This window comes from Tripterygium wilfordii, chromosome 21 (genome assembly GCF_013401445.1).
Source record: "Tripterygium wilfordii isolate XIE 37 chromosome 21, ASM1340144v1, whole genome shotgun sequence".
NCBI classification, from domain to species: domain Eukaryota; kingdom Viridiplantae; phylum Streptophyta; class Magnoliopsida; order Celastrales; family Celastraceae; genus Tripterygium; species Tripterygium wilfordii.
Window position 1 is genome coordinate 17,446,609 of NC_052252.1, and position 15,640 is coordinate 17,462,248.

The 15,640-nt window shown below is 34.0% G+C and overlaps 1 protein-coding gene across 1 annotated transcript; it reads right to left on the reverse strand.

Annotated features, from left to right (window-relative positions):
• Positions 1 to 665: 665 nt before the first annotated feature.
• On the reverse strand, positions 666 to 5,341 carry LOC119988385 (protein SEEDLING PLASTID DEVELOPMENT 1). Its single transcript, XM_038833403.1, has 9 exons — positions 4,904 to 5,341; positions 4,254 to 4,468; positions 3,931 to 4,081; positions 3,631 to 3,822; positions 3,240 to 3,402; positions 2,857 to 3,101; positions 2,391 to 2,567; positions 1,986 to 2,144; positions 666 to 1,163 (listed from the first exon to the last, which is right to left on the reverse strand). Exons 1-9 carry the CDS (start codon positions 5,339 to 5,341, stop codon positions 855 to 857), a joined length of 2,049 nt encoding a protein of 682 aa, XP_038689331.1. The 3' UTR covers positions 666 to 854.
• Between the last annotated feature and the right edge of the window lie 10,299 nt (positions 5,342 to 15,640).

The following is a 15,640-nucleotide window of genomic DNA, read 5'->3' on the forward strand; positions in this document are numbered from 1 at the left end:
TTATCAATTAATTATTATGCATCAATCATCATTAAAAAAATCTAAGGAAAATGCTTGGCCACCCTAATTGATTTCTTTTTTTTTGAAAGGCCCACATGTCACACATACTCTAAGTCATGCCGGAGAGACCAATCAAACTATCTCCCATTCTCAGCCACCCTAATTTCTTACTCCCATTTAAAACCCCATCTAATATATTTATATTCCTAATCAATGGGTATACACAAGAAATAAGTCAATTCACCCTCTCTTTTTTTTCAATTTTTCGTGAAGTCAAATTCTCCTTAAGACAAGTCAAGCGAATAGCCCCATCTCGTGCTAAAGAGCATGGAGGTTCGACTTTCGAATCCTCTTCAAGGCATAATATTGAGAATGCCCGTTGAATGAACAATTCAACAAGAGATCTCGGATCGAGTCGGTGTATTAATCCTGACCTCTAATTTCCATATAAAGAACATGACAAGCACATTGATAATCAATTGGTATCTCAAGTGTCACATGGATTGAGGTTAAAAAGAGAATAATATCATATTAAAATTTTGCATATAGATGCTAGTGACCATAATTCTTCCCCGTTTGAGCTGCATGAGTGGTAAGTGTCCATATAAACCTTGATATGAAGATGTCCTAAGTAGCATTAAGAATTAGAAATCATAAGCCAAGCCTTATAAAACCAATTTACTGATGTTAATTGCACATCAGATAACCATCACCATACACGATCCCTCATTGTTGTGTAGCTCGGACAATGATAATTTACATTTGATGGGATTAAAGAATTACAACGTAGATGATACATAATTTACATTGATATACATAAAATGATAAAGATTTCAACTGCACACATGATCATGTTATTCAGGTAAGAGGGGCAGTCTAGTTACAGTTGTGCCAATACTGCCACTGGTTACTGATGATTTTGAGCCATTTTCCTTTTCCGATGGTAAACTAGATGCCGCGGATTTAGAAGAAGGTTGTTTCTTGTTGATTCTCAAGGGAAGAATCTGCAACCTCGGGCTAAGCTCAGTACCTGAGTTTTCGGCAGCCAACTGATAAGTCTTCACAAGCTCAAGCTGCCGCGCAATGATGTCAGAGCGTCTAGGAAGAAGCTCCACGGGCTCTCCACCGGGAATTACAATGTACTCAATTGCAAGTCGAACCTCCTGTCAGGTAGTAAGGAGAGAAATCAATGAAAAGTAAAATGTGTTTTTCAAAGGAGACTATTAATACCATTTCATTTTACAATCTCATGTGGTGATCCCCATCTCATTTGAGTAGTTGTTAGAGCAAGCAAGGTCTTTACATGCAAATACTGATAGGCAATACATACAATGTTATAGACATAATAAAGAACACAACAGAATACGGGGATGGATTAGGACCCAAAGAAGATCAATGTGAGCTCAGGTTTTCAAACTTTCAAGAAGTTTCTATGGGTTGTTATAATTGGTAATAATTGATCACCAGCTGCTTCAATCGGTTAATGTATCGTCTGACCTCCGAATGAGATTCTAATATTAAATACATTTAGTAGCGGATGAGAACCAATGGTTGATAGCTAATCAAATTTGGGCAGAACTATCTCATATTTCTAGTAATATTATACTTTCCCTGTCCATAAAGCAAAGATTAGATTAAGCACAAAAAAGGATCAATAATCTAAGGAAGAAACTAAAATTTTAAGTGCCGCGTTTCCCACATAATCTATTCTTCAAAGAATTAGATAAACGTTGAATTAAATCTAACATGAGAAAGATAGCTACCTGGATTGTAGAGAGAGATGATGGGGAACTTCTTCCATAAAATGTAAAAAAAAACAGCAAAGCTTCAACAAAAATTTCATTAGTTATTGTTTTACTTTCTTCTAAGTGTAAGCCACATCCAAAAACATCTACTGTGATCAAATTAGCACCCTTATAATTTCAATCACGAAAATGAAAATAAATGTAAATTTTGCAATATAGACAAGTGCAAAGTTGTCGCACCTCTAAGGCATCAAGCTCTTCAAGAGTAGGTTTTCTTTTAGGTGCATCTTCCTCGACCTCAATGTCATGGGAAATTTCTGGCTGCTTCGACGTAGAGCTAAAGGATTCCATTCCAAGAATCATCCGAACTGCCTTGACCATTTGTGCCATGGTATTTGACTGAAATTTTTAAAAAATTAAATAAGGACCAAGTAAAACATATAAGCAATGAAGTAAGAATAATCATAGGGATATGCTAAGCTATGCTCAAAAGAATCTTGTAAGGCCACAGCAAACAATCCTTTAAGGGGACCCACATCACAGATGCGTGTTTCTTTTCAATAATCCCATGTAAAGTTGGGACCAGAATGTTGTACCTTGTAAAAATGATTGCAAAATCACTCAACAGCAAGAACAGAAGAATACCTTGATAGCAAATATGGGCAACTGGTAGAACTTTGCTACTCCACGAAGCCATTGATTTTGTTTCAACTCAGAGCTGGATGCTAGAATTGCATCGGCTGTTTCAAGGTCATTGGTTGCACCTATTTTGTCCTCAAGTCCCATTACTGCCACCACTTGTAACAGATCGACTTCAAGAATCTAACGCATCCATTGAAAGGACATTCATTCAATACAATCTTTAATCATGGAGATCGTAGCATGTAAAGCATTAGTCATCTATGGCAGTTAATTGTCCTTAGCAAGCTCTTGTCAAACCATAATATCATATTCATGCATCGTTCAATGATATGTGAACATAAATAACGGTCCAGCAAAAATTAGACAGGAAGTTGCAAAAAAATTACAGAAAAAGTATCCATGTTACTGTGACTAAATAGTTTCTTAATAGTTCAAAATTAATATAGGAATTGGATCTTAAGTAGATTACCTCGCAAGTATACACACTCAGTGGAGAGCTCCTTTTGCTTACAGATATACCACTGACATGCTTCATGAGACGATAGAGACGATGGAGGTCTTCATCTTTCTCATCATACTCTATTTCAGCAATTTTGTCTCTTCTAATTGTCAACCCAGATTTTTCTGGATAGTTATTTTGAAGTACTTGGGTAGAATCTGAAGAGCAATCTTCTTCAGCATCCATTTGACGAATTTCGAACAAAGGAGGTTTTCCTTTGACACAGAAAAGCTTCTAAGTAAGACTTTTTTTTTTTTTTTTTTTAACTTTCTATGCAGACACTACATCTCATAGGATTAAGCAAGACCTATATCTCATAGGATTGAGCAAGAAATGGAAGAAATTACGAATACCTGCTAGTATGGCGTCGACCGTAGCATCTAATCTGTGGTGAACACGAACCTCAGTCCTAGATATCATCTCAAGAGCACATGTAAACGTAGGAGGTCCCTTCCTTTCAAGAATTGTCTTCTGCACTTTCCTTTTCTTTGCTTCCTCGTCACCGAGAGTTACGCTCTGTTTACAGATGGAAACACTACTTTATATTGATTGAAAAAACAACAGTTCTTAAGCTGGAGGGATAATAAACCTTAATGAATATTACAGTAGGATCTATTTTGATAATTGGTATAATGCCAAAAATCACAATATTACAAAATGATACATCCAACATATAGAATAACCTTGCATATAGTTTATTCACATCTATAGCAAGTGACGTTAAAGCGGACGATAGAGAAGCACCTCTATGCCACCAACAAGGATCTGTAGAGAAGGATTCTTTATTACATTCTCTATCGTTACTCCATGTGCCGTTCCTACAAGCTGGACTCCTCGCTGAGCAATAGTGCTGGCAGCTAATGCTTCAAGCTCTGTTCCAATTTCATCAATTATGATGGTCTCAGGCATATGATTTTCCACAGCCTCAATCATAACCTGTACGTAAATTAAGGAGAACAAAATTACTCAAAAAAAATTTTCAGGCTTAATCTATCCAGGACAATAGCAGCAATGAAAAGCCACAAAATGAAGCCAAACACTGACACTATGCTGCATATTAACATTGGGAACTTGCATCCTCCTAGCACGACCTATTCCTGCATGAGGGACATCTCCATCACCTCCTATCTCGTTTGATGTATCTACAATGACAACACGTTTCATGTGCTCGTCTGCCAACATTCTCGCAATTTCTCTGCAGAAATAAAACTCTTTAAACACTGTATAAAGCGTACATGGGAATTCATAGAACAAGCTTTCTAAGCAAATACAATAACCAATCATCCCCTTTACAAAATTAGGCTCAGCCACTAAACCCTAGTATGCACTTTTTTTTCAGTGGCAAAGCTTCACGCATAAATGAGTACCTGATTAAGGTTGTTTTGCCCACTCCAGGAGGACCTATGACCAAAATAGAACCTCCATCCTCAACTAAGTCACGAATGATTGCAGCGCTGCCACTTACAGTTCGACCTACCCGACAAGTGAGCCCAATAATTTGCATCTTACGGTTCCGAATGGCACTTATGCGATGTAAAGAATTATTAATACCCGAACGATTGTCATCTGAAAAATCACCAACCTAAAACAAAAGAAGTTAAACATAAAATTTCAGTTAGACTTATACCACAATATGTTTGCCTCCTATGCATGAGTACATTACATATCACAAAAGATATGAGAGGATTAACCCAGATAGAATACAATACCATCCATTCCTTCTCCATTTGGAATCACTAAACAATTCAAATTAAAAGATTCCAATATGATCCCGTAACTCAAAGCTGAGCTCAACATGCTAAAACCGCTAATATTTTCGTTAATTTCGTGTAAGAGCTACGTGTATATATGAAACAACCCCTACGGAAAGATTGCTTATTTCTTCTATTATATGAAACAAGAAGCTTCTATAAGAAAACAAATCCATTTCTCTATCTTCCTAAATATAATCCATAATGTGAAAGTTTGCTGTGTTTATACATGAAAGAGTAGTGCTAAATTCAATTAGATTGACTACCTTCGATACTGCGTGCTTTAGATCCTGGTCCCTCACGGGCTGTTCCAATATTATCCAATCGCCTGAAGGAAACCTCGCTAATGGCTTCCTGCCCAGGTCCATCACCACCTCAATCAAATTCCCAATCTCCCGGTGTACCAACAGCTCCTTCCTCATCCTCCATGGCAGCAGCTCTAGGAACGCCTCCAGCTCCGTGACCCGCGACGTCGAAGCCGAATTGGACAATTCCGTCTGCTCCCGCCATTCAAACGGCCTCCGAATTTCCGGAGCCGGAATCGACGGTGCCAAGACCCTGGACGGCGCGACTCGCTTCTGCACACGACCTGCTCGACGTAATGACGATGAGATTAGATTGGATGAGATGGGTATTTGCTTGTGACTTGAGAAACACGAGCTGTGTAGATCAATGAGCAGAACACACGAATTCAAAGCTCGCATTTTTATTTCTTGGCTTTTGATTTCAGTGTATACGACGATCGTTGTTCTGTGTTGTGGGTAATTTTAAGAGCGAAAGTGGAGATTTTGATGATGAATAATTGAATATGAAGAGAAGATTCCAAGGCATCTCCGATGGGATTGGAGGCCGAAGTGGGGCAGACGAAGAACAAGACGCGCGTGATTAAACGACCGTTGAAGGACGAACTGTCGTAACGACACGTGGTGGCTGAGGAACCATACATGTTTCTACACCGATTTTCCTAACCCTTTCTTGCAAGAATTGAGAAAGAAGAAAAGTTATTTTGAAACTCTTCTAATTAAACCCACCAAATCCATTGTTCCAATGTTTGAAAATTCTATGAAACCGCCCAGTATGATGATCTGGTTACTTAGTTACTTAAATCTGTTAGTAATATTGGTTTAAGTATCCCATGATCTAGATGACCATAATGGACGTGTCCTCGTGGCTCGTATGATGCGGATATATTCTGTTGGTGTAGTCGAGCAACGATAACGGATATGGCATTTAGGTTTTGAATCAGGTTAGCACAAGACTTTGGATTCATCTTGGAAGGTGATACAGAGATCCTCTAGAGATAGTCAAAGTAATTAACAACAATAGAATCTCCCTATCCCCATAAGGATTTATATATATTAGACGAGATTCGTTCCCAGCTCTCGAGTTTGGAGTGCCAAGTGCAATACACGCCAAGAAATGACAATAAATTAGCTGATCCATTAGCCTCTCTTGGTGTAAATTATGAGTCAGTATCTATCCTTTTGAAGGAGATTTTATCCTCCATCCACTCTCTTTAGTATATTGGGGGTACAATTTCAATCACTGAAGCAATCCCATAATTTGGAAAACTGATGGTTGTTGTTAGTTTAAGACATGGGAACAGAAAGTGTTAAGTTCAACTCTTAATTCCTCCCATCCACCTCCATTTCAAACAATTTCCTCCATATTTAGAAACATTTCTTTCAAATCCTCTATGCTATATTTTAACGAACAAGTTTTTTTTTTTTTGGTCGTGGAATGATATGAGAAGTAATAAAATATCCCTCACATGCATTTGAAGAGAAGGGAAGCAACATTGCAGGCACTGGTTTTCTCGCGTCTAGTGCAAGTATGGACTAGATTATGCTTGTTGGAAAGACAATCGCTGCAAAGTGGACAAACTACTGCTAGTGTGTTGGGTAGGCTTGTTTCGTTTGATATCGGAGCAACCATCTAGAGTGAGAGCTGTCACAGATGTCAGCTTTGGAAATGTGGTGGCATGGCACGATCACACATCGTTTATATGTGGCAAATGTAGTGTAGAATATAATTGAACCCAAATTTCCTAACAACCGATTTTTTCGAGCCTCATGCTAGTATGGGTTGAAGTGGACCTGTGAGGACAAAATCGTGAAAATTTTCGTCCAAAATGAACAAATTGTTGCTAGTGCATGTGTAGTGTAGGGTTAGCTTCTTCCAAATAACAATGACTAAAAAGTTATCAACGTAAAAGTCAAATATTTAAATGTTAATATTTTTGGTCAACTACCTTAATATTTATATTTATCGACCCTATAAATTAATGGCTTTTGCTCTATCCAATGAGTATAAATTTTTTGACATTACACACACAAGATCATCACATATGGATTTTTCTCAATAAATATTTGGTATTTTCTTTGGTGTCATTTATCGCCAATTAGAAAAGGTATATAAATATTTTCTTACTATTCATTTTTCCGAAAGGGAATTTTTTAATAATTACCATTCCTTTTTATAAAAAATGAGTTTACATATGGGCACAAATGGCAATATAGTAAATGGATTCTTATCTATAGAAGAATTCTCACATGCGCACCAATTATACCTACCAATTTTACGCACTTGTTCTTCAATCATAGATGCACTGGATCCCACAGCAAATGTGTGGTCCCACTTTTATTGTTCTTTATTATAGATGGATTTCAAGTGCGTAAAAAAATTGATGCGTATAGTTGGTGAGCATGTGAGAATTCTACAATATATGTGTGGTCTATGATGATACTAAGCACATAAGAAAGATCATCGCATCAAATATGGATTCTTTCACTAAATATATGATATTGCTTTTCGTCTCAATTTTATTTTGCATTGGTGCTTGCGATGCGAAGTGGCCATTTAGATCGCATGTTCACATCTACAACTATATTGATCCCCAAAAGAACCTAACAGTTCATTGTCTTTCAGGAGACGATGATCTTGGAGAGCACATCGTTCCTTGTTACACAGACTATCACTTTCGTTTTGTTCCCAATCTTTGGCGCACCACACTCTACCATTGTAGCTTTTCATGGCCTGGAGGATTTCATAAGTTTGATATCTACAAAGACAAGAGAGATGGATCGTGTACAGAATGTATTTGGATCATTAAGGAAGCCGGCCCTTGTTATTTTCGCGAAGTAAATCCTATTTGTTATCCATGGAATACATGATTAATTTGTGCTTTAGATATTAGTACAAATTAAACTTGTTTTCAGAAGGAAGTTATCAATAAACTAATGAATAAAACATAGATTGATAATAGATATCATCCTCCCATTCATGTGTTTGTAATTAGATCCTTGTTGTTTGTTTGTTTTTTTTTTCCTTTATATGAAAATGAATTAAAGTAGTTCTTAATTGCTTATGAATTTTATCTTAGATTATTATTATTTTTTGATTCTATTATTGATTTTTGTTTCATGGCCAGGACAATTCCTCTGGTTTCATATCTTCATAGGTTCAAGAGATTATGACTGTCGTAATTGTGTGTGGGATATTTAGTTGTGAAAGATTAACTGTGTGTGGTCTATTTATCAAAATTAATATGAATTGTGTACTTTTACAAATTTAATCGTATTTTTTTTGAATTTCATTTGAGAAATAAAAAGCATGAAATCAAGATTTTTACCTTGAAATGCTGATTGTTAAGCATTAATTAGTGTTTTTTCAAAGTTTTATCCATTTTAGATTAATAAGCATGGAGAACCATAAATAGATATTCCAAGTATCAAATAAATCGTAAGATCTTGATGTGTGTAAAGACCCACGGTACAAGGCCCGAAACTAGATCAGTTGACCCATGGTTCAACTTAAAAGTTAAAAGACCTAATATGTGCACATCAAATGAATCACACTATTACCGCCCAAGGCTCATTGCAGCGTAATAGGCACACACAGCCGAGGCAAATTATCACCGGCCCATGGCCTAAAACAGTAACAAACCCACGACCTAGAAAAATCTACGAAGCCTAGTAAACCCACGACCTAGGCTTTCGCCGCAAACTAAAACAAGTTTACGACCTATAAATATGATATCCACAAAGCTCGAAACAGGCCCACGATCTGGACAAGTACTTGCTGAAGCAGGCCCACAGCCAGAACAACTATCAACCACTACGGCCCAAAGCCTATATGCAAGCCCAACAGATTTTGATAAATGAAAACCCAAATAGGCTGACAAGCCTCAGGCCCCAAAAGCACGACCCAGCACCAAAAGCCCACCACCTCCTCAATCAAATCAGCATGTCAGTTTACGTAGGGCCTGCGACACGCATAGGAATGGAGACATGCATACTACAATGATATAATTTTGCTTGCTTGGAATTGCAAGAATATTTGAACCAATACTTAACTCTCTTGAAGTGTGGACCCTATTTTACATAAACCAAGTCAACATGGGGGCGAGTCAAAGTCCAAACTCTCATGCTTGGCCCAACAAAACAAACCCCTTAAATTGTTATTGTTGTGGTAACTTTTACATCCATGGCCCAACAAACTTTGAAAAAACACCACCCATGACTCAACAAACTAAGACCATTGCAAGTGCTCATGGTCAATAAGTGGAATGGGGGACTCGAACTTGGGCTACCACGTATATATCTCAACCACGTCAGCTAAATTGTAGGTGGTAAGTCTCAAGACTTCTTTTTTGGTAGGCGGTAAGTCCCAAGACCCTGACCCCTAAACTCTAAATTAACTTTAATCTTAGGCACAATAACTTAAAAGAAAATTACAAATTTTAATTAATCAGGAAGTTATTTATCGCTAGCAAGAAAAGGTATATAAATATTTCTTACTATTCCTTTTCCCCAACGGGAATTTTTTTAACAAATACTATTCCTTTTTATAAAAAATGAATTTACATGTTGCGCATACGGCAATATAGTAAATAGATTCTTATCTATATCCCACACATTTTAACAGTTCATTGCCTTTCAGGAGATGATAATCTTGGAGAGCATATCATCCCTCTTATTACAAAGACTATCACTTCTATTTGATTCCCAATATCTGGGTCACCAGACTATTTCATTGTAGCTTTTCATAGCCTGGAGGGTTTCATAAGTTCGATATATATCTACAGACATGACAGAGATTTTTGGCATAGTGAATGTATTTGGTTGATTTATGCAACTGGCTCTTGTGATAATCGCCGGAAAAATCATATTTGTCATCCATGGAAGTCATGATTAATTTGCGCTTAGATATAAGTACAAATTAAACTTGTTTTCAGAAGAAAGTTATCGATAAACTAATGAATAAAACATAGATTGATAATAGGTATGATCCTCCCAAAAGTTTGTTTGCAATTAGATCCCTCGTTGTTTGTTTGTATTTTCCCTTTATATGAAAATGAATAAAGTAGTACTTAATTGCTTATGAAATTTAGTTTCTTCTCGTAGCGGACAATATTTTTGTTTATGTTTTTTTTTTTCAAAAAATATGGGATCCACTTATGATAATCTTAAGATTTAGCAATTTTTTATAAAAAACATAGGACGTGGATCCCACTTCTGATAACTTTAAGATATAACAATTTTATTAATAAATCATTTTATACAAAATAAGTTATTTAATTAATATATCATTAATATTTTATTAATTAATCATTTTATATAAAACGTGGGTCTTCCTTTTATTAATTAGTATTTTTAGTAATATAAACATTATAATATAAAACTCATAATAATATAATAAAAATATTTATAGTAAAATAAATAATTAAAAAATTTTAAAATAGATTATTATTAAATTTTAATATAAAAATCATAAAATCAAATATTATAATACTTTTAATTCGACAACCTTTTCTGCTAGCGTCAGCTTTTAGTTCGTCAAACATCTCATAATTTGAAGCTCAGTTTTTTTTCCCACAACTTTTTTGTTAGCATTGAAAATCAATCAAACCGCTCTACCAGACACACCCTTCATTTTTAGTAGCGGCCAACAAAAATCACTACTAGAAAAACGCTGATATAAGCCCATTTTGGTGTAGTGAATAAGTGAACCCTAAATCCTAAATTTTTTTTGATAAATAAGTGGAATGTGGGCTACCAACAAGTGAAGTATATCTGTATATGCCTTAACCACCTCAGCTAAGTGGTTGGTGGTAGATCCCAAGACCATAACACCTAAACTCTAAATCAGCTTTAATCTCTATCATTTGATAAGATTCAATAACTTTTTTTTGATAAGCCATATTAATTTTATTAATGATAATAAGGATTAGAACACTACTAAATAGCTTCAGTAGTGTTGATAGGATACCGAAATAGTACCCTATAGCAGCACCCGAAACTTAAGGAAATCGAATATGCTAATAAAATATTTATATATATATATATAATATATATTTAAATGGTGAACCTCTTACATTATACATCACAAGCATAAATAAAAGTTTGAAGTTTGTCCATTAAATAAAAATACCATTTTTAGTTAAATGGGATGTTATTTATCTATCGCTAGTTAGAAAAGGTATATGAATATTTTCTTACTATTCATTTTCCCGAAAGGGAATTTTTTAAAATAACAATAACTGCTATTCCTTTTTATAAAAAATGAGTTTACATATGGGCGCATATGGCAATATAGTAAACAGATTACTATCTATATCCCACACATTTAACTATATATATGCGTGGTCCATGATGATACTAAGCACATAAGACAAATCATCACATCAAATATGGATTCTTTCACTAAATATATGATATTGCTTTTCGTCTCAATTTCATTTTGCATTAATGCTTGCGATGCAGTGTGGCCATTTAGATCACATGTTCACATCTACAACGATATCGAAACCCAACAGAACCTAACAGTTCACTGCCTTTCAGGAGATGATGATCTTGGAGAGCACATCATCCCTTATCACAACGACTATCACTTTGATTTTATTCCCAATATATGGGGCACCACACTCTTCCATTGTAGCTTTGCATGGCCTGGAGAGTTTCATAAGTTCGATATCTACAAAGCGGACAGAGATCGATGGTGTTCTGAATGTAGTTGGTTGATTTATGCAGCTGGTCCTTGTTATAATCTAAAAAAACCTATTTGTTATCAGTGGAATCGTTATTAATTTGTGCTTAGATATTAGTACAAATTAAACTTGTTTTCCCAAGGAAGTTATCAATAAGCTAATGAATAAAACATAGATTGATATTAGATATTCGTTTGTTTGCAATTAGATCCCTAGCTTGTTTTTCCCATTATATGAAAATGAATAAAGTAGTTCTCAATTGCTTATGAAATTTATCTTATGTTATTATTTTTATGATTCTATTATTAATTTTTGTTTCATGGTTAGGACAATTCCACTGGTTTGATATCTTCATAGGTTTAAGAGATGATGAGTTATGAAATGGGTCCATGTAGGGTGTTGGAATTTGACCATCCTCGATGTTACCCATGGAATCGGAATAATTGGGAATTATTAATCCTGTTTTGTGGTTGGTGTATCAAATTAATAAAACATTCGTCCAATAATTCTATGGATTTGCTTATTAAAAGCTTCTTTATTTTCTATTGTCATTATTATTTTTAGCTGTGAAGGATTAATAGTGTGTGGTCTATTTATCAAAATTAATATGAATTGTGTACTTTTACAAATTTAATCGTATTTTTTTTAATTTCATTTGAGAAATAAAAGCATGAAATCAATATTATTTTCCTTGAAATGTTGATTGTTAAGCATTAATTAGTGTTTATTTCAAATTTATCAATTTTAGATTAATAAGCATGGAGAACCATAAATAAATATTCCAAGTATAAAATAAATCGCAAGATCTTAATATGTGTAAAGATTCAAAAAGGTACAAGGCCCGAAAATTAAAAGACCTCATCTAAGTTATTGGCGGTAGATCCTAATATCCTAACCCCTAAACTCTAAATCAACTTTAATCTCAGTCATTTGAGAAGATTCAATAACTTTTTTTTTTGATAAATCAGATTAATTTTATAAATGATAATAAAGATTAGAACAAAGGAATTAAAGATTGTAACTTAACGAAAGCGAAGATACTAATAGAAATAAGGACAACTAAAAACGTCTCGGAACAACTTTTGAATACACCATTTCACCAAGCTTTTAAGATTCAATAACTTAAAAGTAAAGATCCATAATTTTATAAAATCAGAACATTTTTACTACATATATATATATATATACATATATTTATATGGTGAACCTCTTACATTATACTTCACAAGCATAAAATAAAAGTTAAAAGTTTGAAGTTTGTCCATCAAATAAAACAAAAATGTTAGGGATCCCAGTAAAAAAATCCCAATTATCCCTATCACTTGTGCAAATAAAAATACCATTTTTAGTTAAATAGGATGTTATTTATCGGGGGTGGCAGGGGTCTGCTGTAGTTTTTGTAGGTGATTTGGATCACAAATTTTTTTTATTTTATTTTGAAAAAATCATAGATGTGTAGTTTATGATCTAACGAATCCAACAATATTTTTTTGTTCGAAACAAAAATCAAATTCATCGCGATCCAGACACCGAATGTGTTGAGTTTATATCAGACGGTCTAAAATTGTTAAACATTTTTCATGTAGCATATGATTTTTGTTTTGAACAAAAAATATATCGTTGGATTCGTTAGACCATAAAATACACATCTATAATTTTTTCAAAATAAAATAAAAAAAATTTCACCCTCAAATAGGTATTACAGCGGGCCCTGCTGTAATTTTATTACAGCAGAGCCTCGACACTCTATTTATCGCTAGTTAGAAAAGGTATATTAATATTTTCTTACTATTCATTTTCCTGAAAGGGAATTTTTTTTAATAATAACTACTATACCTTTTTATAAAAAAAATGAGTTTACATATGGGCGCATATGACAATATAGTAAATAGATTCTTATCTATATCCCACACATTTAACTATATATATGTGTGGTCTATGATGATACTAAGCACATAAGAAAGATCATCACATCAAATATGGATTCTTTCACTAAATATATGGTATTGCTTTTCGTCTCAATTTCATTTTGCATTAGTGCTTGCGATGCAGGGTGGCCATATAGATCACATGTTCACATCTACAATAATATTGATCCCCAAAAGAACATAACAGTCCACTGTCTTTCAGCAGATGATGATCTTGGAGAGCATATCATCCCTTATTACAAAGATTATCACTTTGATTTTATTCCCAATATCTGGGAGACCACACTCTTCCATTGTAGCTTTGCATGGCCTGGAGAGTTTCATAAGTTCGATATTTACAGAACGGATAGAGAGCCATATTGTACTGAATGTATTTGGATTATTAACGCAACTGGCCCTTGTTATAATCGTCGGAAAAATCCTACTTGTTATCCATGGAATACATGATTAATTTGTGCTTAGATATTAGTACAAATTAAACTTGTTTTCAGAAGGGAGTTATCAATAAACTAATGAATAAAACATAGATTGATAATAGACATGATCCTCCGATTCGTTTGTTTGCAATTCGATCTCTTGTTATTTGTTTGTTTTTCCCTTTATATGAAAATGAATAAAGTAGTTATTAATTGCTTATGATATTTATCTTATATTTTTATTTCACATACCACATAGATTTGGGGATAAAATAAGAGTCGTTGATGTCTTTAACAAATATTCATATCTCACAAATTCATTTACCTAATCATAAGGAAAATATTCTACTAATGTCTCTTTTCCTGAACATAAAACGAAGATCTAAGTAATTCTATCCACTTATTTGTAAAATTTATTTTATTTTATTTTATTTGCATGGGTTGAGACTTGATATTGATAAATGATCGCTATTAATTATATATATATATATATATACATAATTAAATAAATATTTAATTATATACCATTCCTTTTCAAGAAACTAAAATATTTCTCATTATAAATATTAAATATGGCAATAAATATAGCAAATAGATTTTTCTAGATATTTTACTAGTATATCCCACAAAATTGATTTGGTATGAATGTATGATTCTCTCCATTAATCCAATATATCTATATATAGAACAATAATTATATCTTTGCCCCTATAAAATGAACAAATTTTGTTGACATTACCCACAAAAACAAAAAACTAAAATAAAATAAAATGAATTCTCTCAACAAATACTTGGTACTCTTAGTGGTGTCAATTGCAATTAGTATCAACTCTTGTCATGCAGATTGGCCAATCAAAGCAACAGTGGAGCTCATCAACAACATGGATCTGATTACAACCATCACCCTTCACTGCAGATCTGCAGATACTGATCTTGGAGTTCATGCTCTTGCTTACAATCAAAGTTTCAAGTTTACCTTTGTTCCCAACATTCGTGGAACCACACTGTTTTACTGTGATGTTTCATGGCCAGGGAGTTATGTGCATCACTTTGATGTGTACAAGAGAGATTACAAGTGTAATAATTGTGTTTGGTATATTAAGGTACCAGGACCATGTCTAGGTAGCACTTGTTATCATTGGTGATTCAAAGTGGGATGAATTAATTTGTACTTGTATTAGTACAAATAATTATGAGAAATAATAAAAGAGAGGTTGAATTAAGTGATATGTGAATTTTATATGTTTTTGATGATTTTATTGGTGGTCACTTGGGTGATAATCTCGTGGTGAATCTCTCTGGGGTCAAATTGTATGGACTTGAAAGGTCATAAGTGTAGAACCTAAATTCATAGTTTTTCGTATATATCGTTGTGGTCACACGCTCAATTTTGATCCAACTTATCTTGTGATCAGAATCAGACCCAATGATATATACGAAAAACTACTAGGACTTGTATTAAAAATAAGTGGACTTATTTTAAGGTTTGGGTAACGAAATTTCTAAGACTTCAAGTATACATACAAAAAAATTAATTTAAAAAATTTCTAAGGCTTGCAAATCAAACTTTTTGAGCAATGTAATTTGGCAAATTAATCGTTTTATTAAAAATTATTTTCTTACCAAGAACATTATCCTTCTCAATTAATGCTAAAATTTTAATTTACGAAT

Coding starts and splice junctions, on each gene's coding strand:
- LOC119988385 (XM_038833403.1), bottom strand. CDS start 5,341: ATGCGAGCTTTGAATTCGTGTGTTCTGCTCATTGATCTACACAGCTCG. Junction 3,102..3,239: donor GGTCGACGCCATACTAGCAG/GTATTCGTAATT, acceptor TCTGTGTCAAAG/GAAAACCTCCTTTGTTCGAA. Junction 2,568..2,856: donor TGAGTGTGTATACTTGCGAG/GTAATCTACTTA, acceptor TGGATGCGTTAG/ATTCTTGAAGTCGATCTGTT.